The sequence below is a fragment of the Chrysochloris asiatica genome, unplaced genomic scaffold (genome assembly GCF_000296735.1).
Source record: "Chrysochloris asiatica unplaced genomic scaffold, ChrAsi1.0 scaffold00310, whole genome shotgun sequence".
NCBI lineage: Eukaryota > Metazoa > Chordata > Mammalia > Afrosoricida > Chrysochloridae > Chrysochloris > Chrysochloris asiatica.
Genome location: NW_006408828.1, coordinates 700,003 through 717,206, shown reverse-complemented (window position 1 = coordinate 717,206; position 17,204 = coordinate 700,003). Strand labels below are relative to the sequence as shown.

Genomic DNA, 17,204 nt, shown 5'->3' with positions numbered 1-17,204 from the left:
TGCCTTCCTGGCGAACAACTTGCTTGTTCTTGTAGTAGCTAATCATACTGCCATTTTTGTTTTGGGTTTTTCCTGATGATCTTTCTTTGAAGATGTATCTTCTGTCGCTCTAGCTGTTCCAGGCTGGTTTGCTTGTCCTTTCTGGTGGGAATGTCCCACCCTCAGAAGGTTCAGGATTCCACCTAAGGTCCTATATACTGCAAAGACTCCGTAAGAGGCCTATTTCACTGGGCAAGTTGTAGAACCCCTTTTAGGTATTCCAATCAGTTATAGGCTGAAGACAGGCTTACAAGCTTTCTGTAATCATGTTTCCTAACATTCCTTTCTATCCCACTCAAGGTATCTATTTTACAATAGTAGGCAAGGGAAACCAATATTCATAAGACAGCCAAGCATCTTAGCATTATTTTCCCTCTTCAAACTATGCCTAGATCCCTGTATCACAGAGCCCTGTTGTTCCAAACTCCTCTGTTTTTAAGACAGAGCAACACAGAACTCATTGTGTCCCCATGCCTTGCGTGCATAGGTGAGGACCTTGGGAGGGGGGAGATGGAGAGGTGGGGAGCCCTTAAGACTGTGTAGAACTGAACCCCAGGCCACTGCCTGCCTGCCTTCCCAGCTGGCAGGAAGAGATCAAACTGATAGACCTCTGAACACCTCTGCTTCCTGCCACAGGTCTGAAGAGTGGTTGGTTATCATCTGTATCAGGTCTGACTAAACTGTTCTCAGGGCTCAGGTGTCTGTCCACACCATGAGGGGAATGAAGATGTTTTTGATTGAACAAAATCGGGGCTAGATTTTAATACACTGTTTCTGTCTAGAGAAGGCATGGGGAACCTAGTATCCAAAAGACCTTCACTGTTCTAATCTTTTGTACATTTATCTTTGTAAACAGAATCCTCGACATAACAGTATAGACAAGATCATTGCACAATTTTACTATCAATATGACAACGCTAGCTATGAAAACTCACACAACTGTATAATCCCTTAATAGCAGTAGAGAGACATTTGCATTGTCACAGAAATATTACAAGAAAGTAAATTGATACTTGTTTGGGTACAGATCCCAACAGTCATGAACATAACACATGACCAGGGACCTTCTGCTCTGGTATCTGAGTCAGACCTGGCTCCATGGCACCTTACAAGTCTTATACAGGGCAGGGGAACACCTGTGCGTATTCAAGAAAAAAATATGAAATATTCATTGTTAGCATGATCTTCTAAAACAGCAAGATGGTAGACCACCACAAAGAAAACCCCATTGCCAACTCAAAGGAAACTTTTTAAGAGGAAGATGTTAATCCCTTTGAAATGGGGAAGCTCTGTTCAAACAGGAAAATAAACAAATGAAAATACGAAGAGGTGATTTATAAGATACAGACGCTTGGCCTCGCAAAGACGTCCATCTGTAACTAATAATGCTCTTTATCTTAGGGTGCTCAGACAGGTAAAGATTTAGAAGGCTATTGGTTTTGTCGTTGCAAGACTGAAGAAACACCCCTTGTTGTTGTTGTTAGCCGGGTAATTATCAGGGACATAATTTTTGACCCAGAAGTTCTACTTATGAATTTCCTCTGGAAAAAATATACAGAGACTTTACATGCTTATGTAGTTCTATTCACACTTGTTATCCTTGACAGTTAACAGCTTCCATCAATAGGAGATTAACCCACTTGACCAAGCCTTGATGGCTTGGTAATCAGGACTCAACTAAAGAAGATAGGAAAAAAAAAAAAAGACAAAACAATTTTTGATAAAGGAAACAAGGGTAAATTGCTACAATTTGATGAACTTGACCTATACTCATGGAGGTAAGTAACTCTAATGCTATCCCCTCTGTACACAGGGTAGATAGGGATGGGCAACTTAGACATTGGCTACCTAAAATGAGGGGGAGATAAAGGCATGAAGTGACTGGCTTACAAGGTTTCAATAGTTTAATAGTGTGTGGGGGAAAAAGTCCCCACTGAAGAGTTTTCATCTTGTCTAGATGGGTCTGCTTAAAAGAGATGGAGATAAGATTTTTATGATTCAGTAGTGAATAATTGTTATCATGATTGTGACTGTCACAATTGTACAGGTAGAAGTTTTGTAACAAATGGGGGAGTAATTAATCTTACAGTCCAGAAACAAAGGACCCTAGGACCCTTGAGGGAGAAGAGCACAGGTGGAATGCGGGACCTTATCCAGAGAAGCAGTGACACCAGAGATGGAGGCAGAGATGGGGACATGGAGAGAGGGAGCAGCTGAGGACTCTAGATTCATGGGAAGAAAGAGAGGGACCGAGAGCTGGTGGCCAGGAGGCAGACTTGCAGAATGTGCCCTTTGGTGGTGTAAATTACTATTTATGCGTGAGTATTTAAAAAAAAAAAAAGAGCTGAAGTGGAGAGAAATACTGTTAACTGATAGTACATGGAGGGGATTATAATTATTGTAATAAAACAAAGTACATGGTTTGTTGAATGTAAAGCTGATGATCTGCCCTGTAAACTTTCACTCAATCCACAAAAACCTTAAAAAAGAAAAGAAAAGAGGAGATTAAGTGTGTTATCGTTTACAACACATAGGATAAGTGCCATCTAGTTGGTTCCGAATCATACCAACCCTGTATAGGGTTTCCGAGGAGTGTCTGGCGAGTTTGGTGTTCAAACTGACCTTGTGGTCCATGCTTACCATACAGTGTCACTCCAGGACTCCACATAGGATAATGCAGCTATTAAAACTGAAGGCAGGGAGACACTGTGTCTCCCCTTGTGTTATAAATGTCAAGAAGAAACTTGGTTACATAGTGATTTCAGCAGCTTAGCTCTAGAGTACTGTGTTGTTTAAACAGAGCTCATTGTTACCTATAGGATATCCCTTTAATGCCCCCATGCTCTTCGAAGTACTTTGATGTAGGGTTTAGAAGGATCGATGCCAGATGGAGCCAGAACCTTGGTGCCCAAGAGTCAATCTGGCTCCTCCAACCCACCACCTAAGAATTCTCATTGTATCATACTACCCATGAAGAACATACCTCATACCTCCATGTACAAACTGAAGAGGGTAAACTGGGCATCCCTGGCTGTAAAGGGGAAGATGATCCAGAGAAGGACATTAATGACCTAAGTTTCATCATCCAGCAAGGGGCTGGATCTTTGTGTCCCATGTCCCATTTGGCGGCCACCTCTAGTGAGAGAAGCCTGAAGGCAGCCATCCCCCCTCCCTACAAGACTCTGGCCCTTAGACATCCTTCAAGCCTGTAAGTGAACCCACCCCCGGGGACCACCTCTCAGTCAAACAGTAGACGGGTCTGTAAAGTGAAAAATAATACCCATGAGGAATGTGCTCCTCAGAATTATGGGTTGTAGGCAAATGCTTCCCTTTTGGTCCTGTACAATTGAATGTTCTGAAGAACCCACTCCTCCCTTCACCCTTCTCCCCGCCCTCACAGTTTACATCTGGGGCTGCAAACTTCTGACCAAAACAGGACAAGCAAAATAAGCATTAGATTTGGGGCAGAGGAAAAGAAATCCTAGTTAATATTGTTAAGTGCCGACGAGTTAGTTCTGACCCATAGTGACCCTGTATAGAGTTTCCAAGGAGTAGCTGGTGAGTTTGAACCTCTGACCTTACAGTTCAAACCAATTTTGCAGTCCAGAGCATTAACCCACAGTGCCATGTCCAGGAGTAAATGTGGGCTGTTCTGTACTATCCTAGGCATTCTTGTTCATTATTAGCTCATTTAATCCAACACCTATGGGGATAGGTATAATCCCCATTTTACAGATGGGGAAATTGAGACCCAGAGAAAGTCAGTTAATAGATACCACATAGTAAGACATAGAGCTGTGGTTGTAACTTGACCCTTGAGTCCCTGTATTTAACTAGTAACCTGAAGACAGAGCGAGAATGATGGTTTGGAGGTAGAAATCTCACAGTACACACTGGGAGACAGGGCTCGATTCCCAGCCAGTGTACCTCATAAGCAACCACCACTCATCTGTCCATGGAGACTTGTGTGTGGCTGTGATGCTGAATAGATTTAATCAGAGCTTCTGGACAGACTAGGAAGAAAGACCTGGGGGTTTTCTAAAAATACATAAGATCAGCCAATGGAAACCCTGTGGGTCAAGATGGTTCTATCTACAAGCAGTCATGGGGACTGCATGGGAGTAGGCATCATTTCATCCTGGATGGGTTCTTCAGGAACCAGTAGTAACAGACAACTGGAGCACTGGACAACCGAAGAGATGGCGTGAGGCTGGAGCTGAGGGCTGGCTGAGCTTTTTAGCTCCCTACCCGTCAGCCCAGATACTGTCTGAAGCCAAGTTCAGGCTCCCACCCTTGTCCCTGAGGGACTGAACTCTTTACAATGCTTAGCCTTGAAGATCTACAGAGCAGATCAAAAAGGCCTTTGCTGCCAAAACAGAGATGAGGCCCATTCATATCCAACCAGATGGGTCAGCAGCAGAGCCAGCACCAGTACTGACCTATCAGGTGGCCATGTAGTTGTAGCAGGTGTGATCTCAGCCTGTGCCATTCCTGTTAGAACATGTTCCGAGAGGCCCAGGGTCTAGCCCGGAACCTTCTGTGGCAGGCTGGTAGGCTCCGAGCGGGGGACCATGAGGAGTTCCTTCAACTCTGGATTTGTTCTAGGCCCTGGGACCTCTGGATACCTCTTATCCATGAGGCCGCCATGCAGGGGGAGGATTTGGGGGCTGAGTATTCCAGAACACTGAATTGTGCTCATGAGGAATCTGTACATGGATCAAGAGGCAGTTGTTCAAACAGAACATGGGAACACTGAAGTGTTTAAAATTAAGAAAAGTGTGCGACAGGGTTGTATTCTTTCACCATACTTATTCAACCTGTATGCTAAGCAAATAATCTGAACATCTGGTTTATATGAAGAAAAATGTGACCCATCAGGATTGGAGGAAGACTCATTACCAACCTGCAACATGCAGAGGATATAACCTTGCTTGCTGAAAGTGAAGAGGACTTAAAATATTTACTGATGAAGATCAAAGAGCACAGCCTTCGGTATGGATTGCATCTCAATGTAAAGAAAACAAAAATCCTCACCACTGGACCAATAAACAACATTCTTATCAATGGAGAAAAGATTGAAGGTGTGTGTTTGGAGGAAGTGCAGCCAGAGTGCTCCTTGGAGGCCAGGATGGCCAAACTTCGTCTCTCATACTTCGGACATATTGTCAAGGAGGGAGGAGTCACTAGAAAAGGATATCATGTTTGGTAAGGTAGAGGGTCAGAGAAAAAGAGGAAGACCCCCAACGAGATGGGTTGGCAAAGTGGCAGCATCAATGGGCTCAAGTGTGGCAACAATAGTGAAGTTGGCCCAGGACTGGGCAATGTTTCATTCTTTTGTGCATAGTGTTGCTATAAGTCTAGTTGGTACCAACTCAATGACACCTAACAACAACAAGGGACATGTCACAAGTCCCTGCTGGGCCATCACCTTCCTGTTCCTCCTTTCCTTGTTGAGAAGTAATCTCCCACCCTCAGTCTGGGGAGGCACTCAGCTCTGCGCAGCCCAGCCCAGGGTCTAGCATCCAGCAAGTATATGTAAGAGGTCACTCATTTAAAAGCCAACTCCAAGGGACACGTTCTAGGACAAGCAAGAATCCTGTCCCCGTTATCAGTAAGTACCACAGCTGCTCCCAGGAAATTTGAAACAATGGTTTATTGAGTCCGTTCACCCTTTGCTGCCTTTCTGGAGCTTCCGAGCCCAGGCCTGGCTCAGACCCACCAAGATGCCAACCCCCAGGAACAGGACAACAGCCAGCAGAAGAAGAACCACCCAGAGAAGCTCGGAGCTAGAGTTCCTCATGGAGCCTGCCAGAAAGACGTGGTTTGAGGGACCTCAGGGCTGTACCAGGCCTTTGCGACCACCCCAGACGAGTTGAACCCATGGGGTCTGTCTGCATTCAGTTCTTCACTGAACATGGTTGTCCCACATCTCCTGCCTTCACTGGACTGATGCTCCCCCGCCCCAACCCTTCTGCATTGTCATCACCTTTTGGGGAGGACACCCAGGCTCTCCTACCTGTGGGCCCTTGGGTAGGCAGCTGCCCGCTAACATCCTCAAAGCCCACTGGCCCCGGTGAACTCACGATATCCCAGGGCCTGGCTGTGTTGTTGTGGTCACCTGAGAACCGCCTCCGTCCTGTCCAGGGAAGAGAGGTTACCGTGGGTCTCCAGACTTTGTGGCCCAGAATCCAGAGGGGGCTCTTGGGAATGTGAAAGAACAAAGACCCCCATTTCTCTCCCCTCCCAGACCAGACTCACGGGCAGTCCCGGGGCTACACGACATGGAGCACGTCTCCAGCTCCGAGGGGTGGCAGACAGATGAGCTGCAGAAGAAGTAGACCTGGTGGTAAGAGACACCGGTCAGGAAAGGGGCCAGTGCCACTGGCCAGGATGGACCACGAAGGGGACCCAAGACTGGAATCCCAGAACACTCTGCTGCCAGCAAACAGGCAGGGAAGAATTCAGGCACATTGACCCGACAGGCCAAGACTGCTGCCACACACAGCTACAAAGCCATACACTTGGCATTCCTGTTTAGAATTCTTTTGTCATCCTCCCTTGTCATCCTCCCTTCCCCAAGTCCAAGTCTTCAGGGAAAACTCTGCCCTTTCACTTGAGCCCTGGGTAGCAGAGCCTCCCTGGGCAGCTCCCATTCGGAGGCGGGGTCTTGACCCCGCTTCAGTAAAGCAGATGACTGTCTCTCTTTCTTCCTGACCTCCAGCACAGGCACAGAGGCTAGTCCATGTGCCACCAGGCTTCCAGGTGGCACCAGTGGGAAAGGTCTGCCAGGAGACATAACCTCTGCTCCCAGAAACAATGCCAGGGACAGCTCCCAGAGAAGGCAGAGAAGCTGGCTCTATCAACAAATGCTCCTTTGTTGAACAGGCTAGCATCTCGGCTCAGGAAGAAGCATACAACTAAGAATGAAGCCATCCATCACAGGAGCCCTACTGGCATGGTGGTTAAGCACTCGACTGCTAACTGAAAGTTTGACTGTTCAAACCCAACTGCCACTTTATAGGCAAAAGATGTTGACAGTATTCTTGTGTAGAAGTTACAGCCTTAACAATCCTCTGGGACAGTTTTAGCCTGGCCTATAAGTGTGTTGTAAATCAGCATCAGCTCTGTAGAAATGGGTAACAAGTGCTAAGCAGCTACTTAAAATTATATTCAGATCTGTACATATTCGTGTGGTGAGTCCTGTTGTGGCGCTGTGGGCTAATGCCCTGGACTGCAAAGTTAGTTTGAACCACAAGGTCGGCAGTTCAAGCTCACCAGTCGCTCCTTAGAAATCCTTATAGAGTCGCTAAAGGTCAGAACTGACTCGACAGCATTTATTAACAACGGCAATATGAGTGTGAAGAGTCCTGGTGTGGCATCATAGGATAAGCACTTGACCTCAAGGTCAGTTTGAACACCAAAGTCGGTAGTTCAAACTCACCAGCTGCTCCTTGGAAACCCTGTACAGGAGTTTGGAACAACTATGAGTTGGAACTGACTCAACAGCACACTTAACAACAACATATTAATGTGACAGATCTGATGGATTGTTCTCCAGAACAAATGTGCAGTAGTACGTGACCATATGTGACCATTTGTGTATTATGTCGAGAACCTAGATGAATGGACTCTAAATTTAGCCACGTTATTGAATGGGGAAGTTGCCAAGTTATAAAAATCAAGCGCATATTTACATTGAACAATCTTTATTTCTAGACTATGAATCAAGGCTACCGTGACTGCTGTGCAGATTTAGTGCTGACTGCACCCACACTCTATCTTCTCTCCTCCCTCGATTTGTCTCCAGGCTGACTCTGGATTAACCAGAGGCCTGGCCCTGTGCGTACAGCTCTCACTCCCATTTGTACAACAGAGATGTACAATGGTGGCTCAATGTGAGTCAAAGAACTGTGCTCCACAGAGTTTTTATTGCCTGGCTTTTCTGGAAGTAATCTGGCTTTTCTTTAAAAACACTTCCTGGTGGACTCAAAACTCCAGTCTTTTGGCTGACAGTCTAATTGTTGTTGTTAAGTATGCCATCAAGTCGATTCCGACCCTTAGTGACCCTGTATAGGGTTTCTGAGGAGCTGGTGGTGAGCTTGAACCTTGCAGTTCAGATGACTTTGCAGTGTGACGCATTAACCCACAGCGTCACACCAGCCTGCTGCACCACACTGTTCCTTGTATTCTCCTCATTTATATACCTCTCAAGTCAAATCCATCCTGGTGGCTTTGTCTACAATCCGCAGCGCCTGCTGGGACTCAGTGCCCAAATTATCCCCATTTAGCAGCTGAGGACCTGGCAGAGCAGCACCATGTTTCCTTACCGGTCCCCTGAGGGCCTTATGGGAGCCCCTGTCCAGAAAGGTGAAAGTGGCCACAGTGAAGCGCTGGTGATGAGCCGGGAAGGGCAGTGTTTGGTCTGAGGCCACCATCTCGGTTCTGTAGCCATCACTGTCAAAAGGGCACCTGGGAAGGAGAGAACAAGGTGCCCATGGCTTGGACAGGCAGGGGTAGGGACATGGACAGAGCCCCTGAGTAGCTCAGGCACCCACTGCCCCTTACCCGTCTGACAGGATGGGCCACTGAGGCTGCTGGAAGGGGTTGGGGCCAGGTGTGGCCCAACATTGGTGCAGCATGAGGGCCAGGCTAGGGTCTGCCCTCTGCAGGAGCCGGACCTCCACGTGGACTGGCTCTCGGAGCAGCTTTGAGATGGGGTAGTCATCCTCCCCATAGAAGGAGCTGAAGGTCTTGTCTGCAAGGAAAGGGTACATGAGTTCCAGAAGGCTGTGCAGGGAGGCAGGAGCAGAAGGAGAAAGCTGGGGCCCCATACCCTTGGCGATCCGGAGCTCCAGCCGTAGGGGACCAGACTGGTGCAGGGGGCCAGGTGGTGGGGGTGGGAAGATGGATGCCTGGATGGGCAGGAAGTCACTGGCATTGAAGACACATCGGACGTGAAGCCTAAAGGTCAAGTGCAGAGGGTGGGAGGAGACAGCATCAGCAGCCCAGTGAGTGAATGAGCTGGGTCCCTAGCCATGGATGTGGGAGCAAGTCGTCCAGCAGTGGGGTGTCGGTCACAGGGGGATGAGCATCACTGCCAAGGCAGGTGCCTCCCACGAAGGTCTTCCTGCGCCCTCACACCATTATTCCTCCTCCCTGCCCATCTGTTGAGGGGAGGCCCGGGGTGGCACAAATGGCTAAGCACTTGACTACTAAACCCACCCTGAAGCACCAAGAAAGGTCCGGCCTCAGCCTTGACATCCGTATGGACCATAGTCCTCCTCTGGGCATGTGGGGTCGCTAGGTCACTGTGAGTTGGAATCAACTCAACGGGAACTGTGTTTTACATTTAGTACTTGAGGAAGTAGAGACTGGAAGAGTAAGCCCAGAGTCTAAGGCCACACAGCCAGGTGATTCAAACACCTGCTCGCTCCAACTTTCCATCTGCATCCCCAGGCCCAAGCCCACAGCCCCGCCTGTTAAGGAGGGCTCCATCTCACCTGAAGGCCCCATCCCATGTGACAGAGCCCCGGGGTCCCATTCGGATGTCCATGTCTGACACCAGCTGGTTCTCATAGATGAGCTGGTTGCCAACAATCTGTGGGAGAGGACAGCTGGGTGAGGCTGTCCCTAGGGAGGGATCAGGCACCACCCCAGTCCCCACGCCTACCTGGGCTGTGGTTCCACAGTGGGTAAGAGGGAATCGAAAGACAACAAAGGCATCAGTCTTCTGGGAAGGGGGGCAGCTGGTGGGGGCGTAGGCCAGGTAGACGTTGGCCAGCGTGATCCTGTGCACCAAGGCTGTTTCTTGGGACACCACCAGGATGAGGTTTCCGTCTCTGAAGCACTGGACAGTAGCTGGGATAGAGGCAGATCGGAAAAGTAAATCAGGAACGTAGGGCTTCGTGTTTGTCCAGCCCAGGGGGAGAGGGGCTAGAGAACAAATCAACATCCCACCATTGTGAGCCTAAGGAAACCTTCACCAGACTCCATTTCTGTCATCCGTGGAAGAAAAAGGCCAAACTGTGTGTTCAAAGTTGTCATGTTGTTATGTTCCAACTCATAGAAAACCTAGTCGGTTCCAACTCATAGTGACCCTGTGTAGGGTTTCCGAGGGTTGGCTGGTGAGTTTGAACTGCTGGCCTTGTGGTCCAGTGCTTATCTTACAGCACCACACCCAGACTCCATGTAGTAACACTAGGATCATATAATTTCTCATCTGAATCAGGATGTTCTAGATCTAAAAGCAAACCAATCCAAATCAGTTACCACTGGGCCAATCAGAGCTCTTGGTAACCCCATGTGTGCCAGAGTAGAACTGTGTTCATGGGGTTTTCAATGGCTGTGACCTTCTGAGGCACCTTCTGTGTGGATTCAAACTGCCAACCTTTCAGTTAGTAGCTAAGTGCTTCACTGTTTGAAGGGGAGTGTTCTTAACAGCTCCCAGAGACAATCATAGAATAAGTTGGGATGTGGGATCACCCTCTGCAAAGATCTTTTCCTGTACTCCGTTCTGGGAGTCAGGCCCTTCTAGGAGTGGGATGTTAGGCCAAGTATCAGTAGCCACTTGGGATAAGATAACTCTCTTTAATGCTCCAGGCTCCAGGGCACCTGGACCACAGATGACTGTACCTGTGTTTCCATAGTAACATGGAATCTCTCTGGTGTTGTCATAGCAGCAGCCAGCCTGCTGACAGCCTTCCTTTGAGTTTCTCATCACTGTGCAAGGGATGTGTCCAGAGGCCACTCTACACTGCTCTTGGGTCAGGTAGTTACCTAGGATTGGGGAGACGTGGTGAGGACAGAAGGAGGAGATGGCCAGGCAGGTGTGGACCGAGATGACTGGTACACCCAGCCAAGTCCCACGTACCTATGTAAGCTGACTTGTCAACATCCCCATGTCCCAGCATGCTCTGCTGGGATGGAGCCAGGGAGGAGTCTGTGGGTCCAGGTCCCCAGGATGAAGAGGCAGGGGTTAGAGGGATGGAGCTGTGATCTGGATACAGTGGACTGGGAAAGGCATGGTTGGGGCCAGGGGAGGGGCTGAGGGCAGGACTATGAGGAGGAGAAAGTGAAGATAGGGTGGGTGGCACCAGGTGGGAGTCCAGAGTCCAGGAACCATCAGGCTTGGGACAGATCAGGGTGGCATCTTGTGTGGCCTCGACTCGGCCATCAGGTAGCAGAGCTTCTACAACCACCGTGAGGTAGGAATGGCCATCCTGCAGGGGAGCGGGAGAGCAGGGACCCTGGAGAGCCGAGCCGCACTGCACTGGAGTGCCTGCATGCAGGCCTGGCTCTCCCGCACCCACCAGCCCACTGAGTGACCTTGGGCTTCACATGGGGCCTTGCCAGCCTGACACTAGGTTAGGCCACACTCATTCCCAGCCGGCCTTACCTTCTCCAGCACATGGCAGCCTTTGTAATCAGCAGAGAAGACCACGGCCCCCTGAGGCTTGAAGGTGATCCAGTGGTAGCAGATGGAGCAGTTGTTCACATCAAAACGGTTTCCAAATTCATCTGGTGGGGAGAGAAAGGTCAGAGTGGCTGAAGGGTGAAGTCCAAGTGTATTGGGTGGGGTCTGGTGAGAAGAATCCCCTGCTCAGGAGGCAGAAGATTAGGTTCCAGCTTCAGTTTCACTACCAACTTGCTATGTGTCTTTGGGCAAGTCCCTTCCCCTCTCTGGTTGGTTTCCAGATCTGTGAGGTGATGGCCGGCTTCAGCTGGTCTCAAGATCTTTCTAGCTAAGGTACCCTGTTGAGCCCAAACAATAGGGAAGGGCCTGGGCAGGGCAGGAAGAGTGCAATGAACTGAGAAGGGACAAAATGGGTCTCTGGTGGTAGTTGGATGTTTTGTTTTGAGCTTTGTTATCTACCTCCTGCTGGAAACGAGGCAGGTGAGGTTCAGAGGGACTGAGCTTTCTCAGGTGCTCACAGTGAGGATTCAAACCTGGGGTAGTTTTTTTTAGAAAAAGTTGAGCCTGTTGGCAGGTTTACTGGCTGTTGCAACTACTTGGGAGGGTGTTCACTACCCTGCCAGCCCTAAGCAATCAAGGCATCCTCTGGTGTGCGGCTCACCCCATACACTCCTGTGCAGTCTACTTGGCAAGATTGGGTCCTCTCCCATTTTATAGAGGAAATAGAGGCTTAACAGAGGTCAGATCAATCACCCAAGATCACAGAGCTTCGAAGGGACAGATCTGAATCCGTTCCAAACCTATAGCCTCCTTCTCCACCTCAGGCCATGACCACCAGAGCTCTTGTGTTCACAGTATGGGTTGTGGAACAAACAGACTTGGCATCAATTGGGAGTCCTGGCCCCGATTGAATGGCGTTATCTCCCCAAAGATATGATGTGCTAATCCGTGAACCTGTGAACATGGCTTTGCTTAGAAATAGGGTCTTTGAAGATGTTACCAGCTTGAATGAAGTCATACTGGAGTTGTTGTTGTTGTTAAGTGCCCCTGAGTCGATTCCGACCCATAGTGACCTTGTACCGGGCTTCCAAGGAGCAGCTAGTGAGCTTGAACCGCTGACCTTGCAGTTCAAACAGCTTTGCAGTCTGACGCATTTGCCCACAGCAGGACTCCTCATACTGGAGTAGGGGTACTCTAACCCCATCTGAGCAGTGTTCTTATAAAAGAGGAGACAGAGAAAAGACTGGCTGCATCTACAAACCAAAGAATGCTGGGTCTACCAGACGCTGAGAGACTTCCCAAGGCCCATAGCCCTGTTGCCATCCAGGTCTCTGAAACTATGTGACAATACATTTCTACCATTTAAAGTCCAGTTTGTGGTGTTTTATTACAGTAACACTCAAACCCACCAAACTAAATTCGCTACCATTGAGTTGGTTCTGATTCATAGCGAACCCATAAAGTAGAATTGCTCCATCAAGCTTCTGAAACTGTGTTCTTTATGGGAGCAGCAAGCCTCATTCTCCTAAGGAGTGGCTGGTGGCTTCAAACAGCTGATCTTTCAGTTCTCAGCCAAACGCTTCACTCACCGAGTGCCGACTATCCGGGCCCCAAGCCTAGGGCCTTCCTTACAGGGCCTCCTTTAATTTCCATGAGAGTCCAGTTCCCCACATTAAACCAGCTCCCCTGCGTCAATTCTAACTCATGGTGACTGCATGGGACAGAGTGGACTGTGGTCCACAGGATTCCACGTCTTTCTCCCATGGAGCTGCTGGTGGGTTCGAACTGTGGACCTTTCAGTTAGCAGTCAAACTAATGGAACCCCAGTGCACTGGGCCCCTAGTGGATTCAGAGCCACAAAACCAAAACAAGGAGGCCAGGGGATTCTTGCCACAGTGATGTTAGACACACAAGTGTCACTGGTTACCAGGGAAGTGAAATCACTTCACCCCCAGGGCCCTGGGAAACTTTCTGCTTTCCTCCTCCTGCTTAGAACAGGGTCTCCATTCCCTGAGGCCACCTGAGGTCTGAGAGCTAGGGCTAAAGGAAAGGTGTGGGTGGGTGGGGGAATGGTAGGGAGGTGATGGGGACTCTTCCAGCAGTGACTCACCCACCACCTTGAAACGCACGGCCCTGCCGGGTCTGGGGAGCACCCACAGTTGCATGTTCTGGGCCCCACAGTTGTAGCTGTGTCTCAAGCCTGTAAGACCAGGCTCCGTCTGTGTCTGCTGACCCAGCCCTGGCTCTAGAGTGGCTGCCACCGCCGCTGCCACCACCACCAACAGCAGCAGGACCGCACAGCGACCCCAGGCCATGGCTAGAACCCCTACCCCCAGGCACAGCACAGACCCCATAACACTACTCCCAACTGCCAGGTAAGGGCCCAGGACTTATAGCTAGAGGGGCAGGTGTGCACCTCTGAGGCTAGAGTGGCTCCACCTGAGGAGGCCCACCTGGCTACCAGGGGCTGTAGTGAAACTCCTGCCCCAAAGCAGGGAAGGCTCTTTCTGGGCTGAGGGCCCTGAAGGACTGGTCTGAAACCTGCTCTTAGTCCCTTACCCCTGCTTCCGGCCTCACAGCTGTGGGCTGGGAACAGCCTGGAAGCCTGCTCAGGAGTGATTCCACCTGGGAAGGAGGAATGTTCTAGGAAATGTGCTTTAAGACTACAGGCAATCCCTTCTCCCAGAACCCTGACCAACCCCTCTCTGCCGGGCCAGCCATGTGTGGTCCAGCAGCAGCCCTGTTAGTTTACTCCCTCGTCTTGTGAGGCTTTAGGAGCCCGCAGAACAAGGCCAGGAGACTGCCCTGCTCTGGAGAGCTCTCAGTCACATGGGGAGAGAGGTGAGTAAGCACAGTAGAGCCCTCTCACTGAGGTTGCCTCAGAATTAATTGAGTGATTATGACAATAGCTGTTCCTAATAGATGAGTCCTTGGAAGGTATAATTAGCTAACCGCTAGGTGTCCTGGTATGATGCCATAGGATAAACTTTCCACCTCAAGGTCGGTTTGAATTGCAAGGTCAGCAATTCAAACTCACTAGCCGCTCCTCAGAAACCTATACAGACTCTCTATGAGTCGGAACTGACTTAGAGGCAATTGTTAAGTGCAGCTGAGTTGGTTTCCACAGCGACTCTGTATAGGTTTCTGAGGAGCAGCTGGTGAATTTGAACTGCCGACCTTGTAGTTTAAACCTAGAGGTTAGGATTCACAGCACATTTTGTGGAGACACCGTCCAATCCACTAGAGACTCCAGGAAGCAGCGTTCTCCACGCCAGGCACAGTGCCAGGGCCTTGCTGGTATTAATTAGCTTGTTGCATCTGCACAACTAACTACCCTCTGAGGGAGGGACCCTTGGGACCCCCATTCATGACACTGATTCAGGAAGTGCCTGGCTCAAGGCCTGGTGGAGTCCGAGCTCAGCAGGGTCAGTGGCCAGCCCTCGCTATAATTTATAGCAGAAGGAAGGGCATGTGACTTTTGAGAGTCAAACATTTGCTTCTAGTTCAACTGCTACCATTTTCTAGCTATGTCCTGGGACATTTTTATGTTTCTGAGCATTGGGTTTTCCATAAGAGACATGGGGACAAATATAATTGACCTCACAGCATTGACAAGACGTAAATGAAAAAGATCAATGTGTGTAATGAATTACACGTGATCATGATTCAGCGCTAATGATGAACAATCGCTGTGACCAGAACTGATGGAGAAAGCATAGTGGGATTTGGGGAATTGTGTGGAGAGAGGTGCCTAGCCCAGAGCTGGAGGAGGTGGTGGTCGGGGTCAGCATGAGTCAACTCCAATTCATGGAGACCCCACGTATGTCAGAGTAGAACTGAGCTCTGTAGAGTTTTCAATGGCTGGCTTTTTTAAATTACCAGGGCTTGCTTCTGAGGTCCCTCAGGATGGATTAAAATCTCCAACATTTGGTTAACTGTGGAGCCTGTTAATCATTTGTATCCCTCAGGGACTCCATAATGAACTGAGACAGAGGGAATCTGGGGAGAGCAGGCATTCTCAGTAGCAGAGTAGAAGGGTCCAGGAAATGATAAACTTCAAGTTGGCAGGGATTGCTGGAGAGGAAAGAATGGGCCAGAATGGGGAGGAGAGGAGACGAGAGGGAGAAATATGCTAGTGAAGTGGACTTTTACCCAGGGACAATGGAAACAGCTTTAACTTTCTATTTTGAAAGTAATTTCAGACATACAGAAAATTATTCTTATCTAGAGCTCTGGTAGCGTAGTGGTTACGAATCAGGCTGCGAACCTTAAGGTCAGCGGTTCGAAACTACCAGCCGCTCCGTGGGAGAAAGATGAGGCTGTCTACTCCCGTAAGGATTTACACCCTCGGAAACCCTGTACAGGGTCGCTATGGGTCAGAACTGACTCGACGGCACTTAATAACAATAACAACATTCTTCACTCAATTTCCCCAAACGTTAGCTGTTAATTTCTTTTTTACATTTATTTTCTGTGTGTGTCTGTGTGAACTGTATGTACACAGATGATTTGATTCCTGGCTAATACAACTCATGTGTAACCACTGCTCTTCTGCCAGTGGAAACTGGTGTGTTCCTATGATGCTAGAAAATGTTCAGCCAAGCTTTCAGACTAAGACAACCTAGGAAGAGCTGGTGACCTCCTTCTGCAAACCAGTCAGAGAAAACACTGTGGACCTCAGTAGACAGTTCTCACCAGATCACGGGGAGCCTGCAGCTCTGGTGAGCGTAAGTTGGGATGTGCGTGAGGTCTCCATGAATTGGGGGCCAACTTGAAGGGACTAATCACACACACACACAATTTTTTTTTTTTTCTATGTGACCTGAAAGTTAGTTGTAGACATGATTTCCCTTTGTCCCTAAGTTTGTGTGTCGTTTTTAAAGAACAAGTAGCCACAGTGAAACCATCAAAATCAGGGAGTCTACATTCATATAGTGCTACGGTCTAATCTACAAACCTTATTCAGTTTGGGCCAATTATCCTAAGAATGACAATTGTAGCAAAAGAGAACAAGGTTGTTTTTTTATCTGCTACACAAGACCTCTTTCAAGTGTTGAAGAGCGGAGATGTCAGCTTGAGGACTAAGGTGTACCTGACCTAAGCCATGGTATTTTCAATAACCTCATATGGATGCGAAAGCTGGACAGTGAATAAGGAAGACCGTAGAAGAATTGATGCCTTTGAGTTGTGGTGTTGGAGGAGAATACTGAAAGTGCCATGGACTGCCAAAATAACCTATAGATCTGTTTTGGAAGGAGTGCAGCCAGAGTGCTCCTTGGAGGCCAGGATGGCTAAGCTTCGTCTCTCCTACTTTGGACATATTGTCTGGAGGAAACAGTCGCTGGAGAAGGATGTCATGCTGGGTAAGGTGGAGGGTCAGAGAAAAAGAGGAAGACCCCCAACGAGATGGATCAGCCAGGTGGCATCATTGATGGACTCAAGTGTGGCGGCGGTAGTGAGGTTGGCCCAGGATCGGACATTGTTTTGTTCTGCTGTGCATGGGGTCGCTATGAGTCGGTACCGACTTGATGGCACCTGACAACAACAACAACAACAACAACAACAGCCCCCCCAATCTGGGATCTGATCCAAGTGTTTGCTGTGTCTCTTTACTTCCTCCAGTGTGAGATAGACACTCTGATGGCGCAGGGTTGAGAGTTCAGCTGTTAACCAAAAGGTTGGTGGTTCAAACCCACCCTGCAGCTCTGTGGGAAAAATGTCTGGTGAGATGCTATCTATCTAGTCTGGAAAA

The 17,204-nt window shown here is 48.9% G+C and overlaps 1 protein-coding gene across 1 annotated transcript; it reads right to left on the bottom strand.

Moving 5' to 3' along the window:
- Positions 1 to 5,704: 5,704 nt before the first annotated feature.
- On the bottom strand, positions 5,705 to 13,767 carry ZP1 (zona pellucida glycoprotein 1 (sperm receptor)). The gene is made up of 12 exons (XM_006875040.1): positions 13,563 to 13,767; positions 11,435 to 11,556; positions 10,910 to 11,258; positions 10,672 to 10,815; positions 9,710 to 9,897; positions 9,540 to 9,637; positions 8,873 to 9,000; positions 8,605 to 8,794; positions 8,367 to 8,508; positions 6,298 to 6,379; positions 6,056 to 6,175; positions 5,705 to 5,844 (listed from the first exon to the last, which is right to left on the bottom strand). Exons 1-12 carry the CDS (start codon positions 13,765 to 13,767, stop codon positions 5,705 to 5,707), a joined length of 1,908 nt encoding a protein of 635 aa, XP_006875102.1.
- Positions 13,768 to 17,204: the final 3,437 nt, after the last annotated feature.

Excerpts from the sequence above, each read along its gene's own strand:
- ZP1 (XM_006875040.1), bottom strand. The coding sequence starts at position 13,767 with ATGGCCTGGGGTCGCTGTGCGGTCCTGCTGCTGTTGGTGGTGGTGGCA. Across the intron at positions 9,001-9,539 it reads ACATGGGATGGGGCCTTCAG|GCTTCACGTCCGATGTGTCT; the intron begins GTGAGATGGAGC and ends CTTGACCTTTAG. Across the intron at positions 8,509-8,604 it reads TGGCCCATCCTGTCAGACGG|GTGCCCTTTTGACAGTGATG; the intron begins GTAAGGGGCAGT and ends TCTCCTTCCCAG.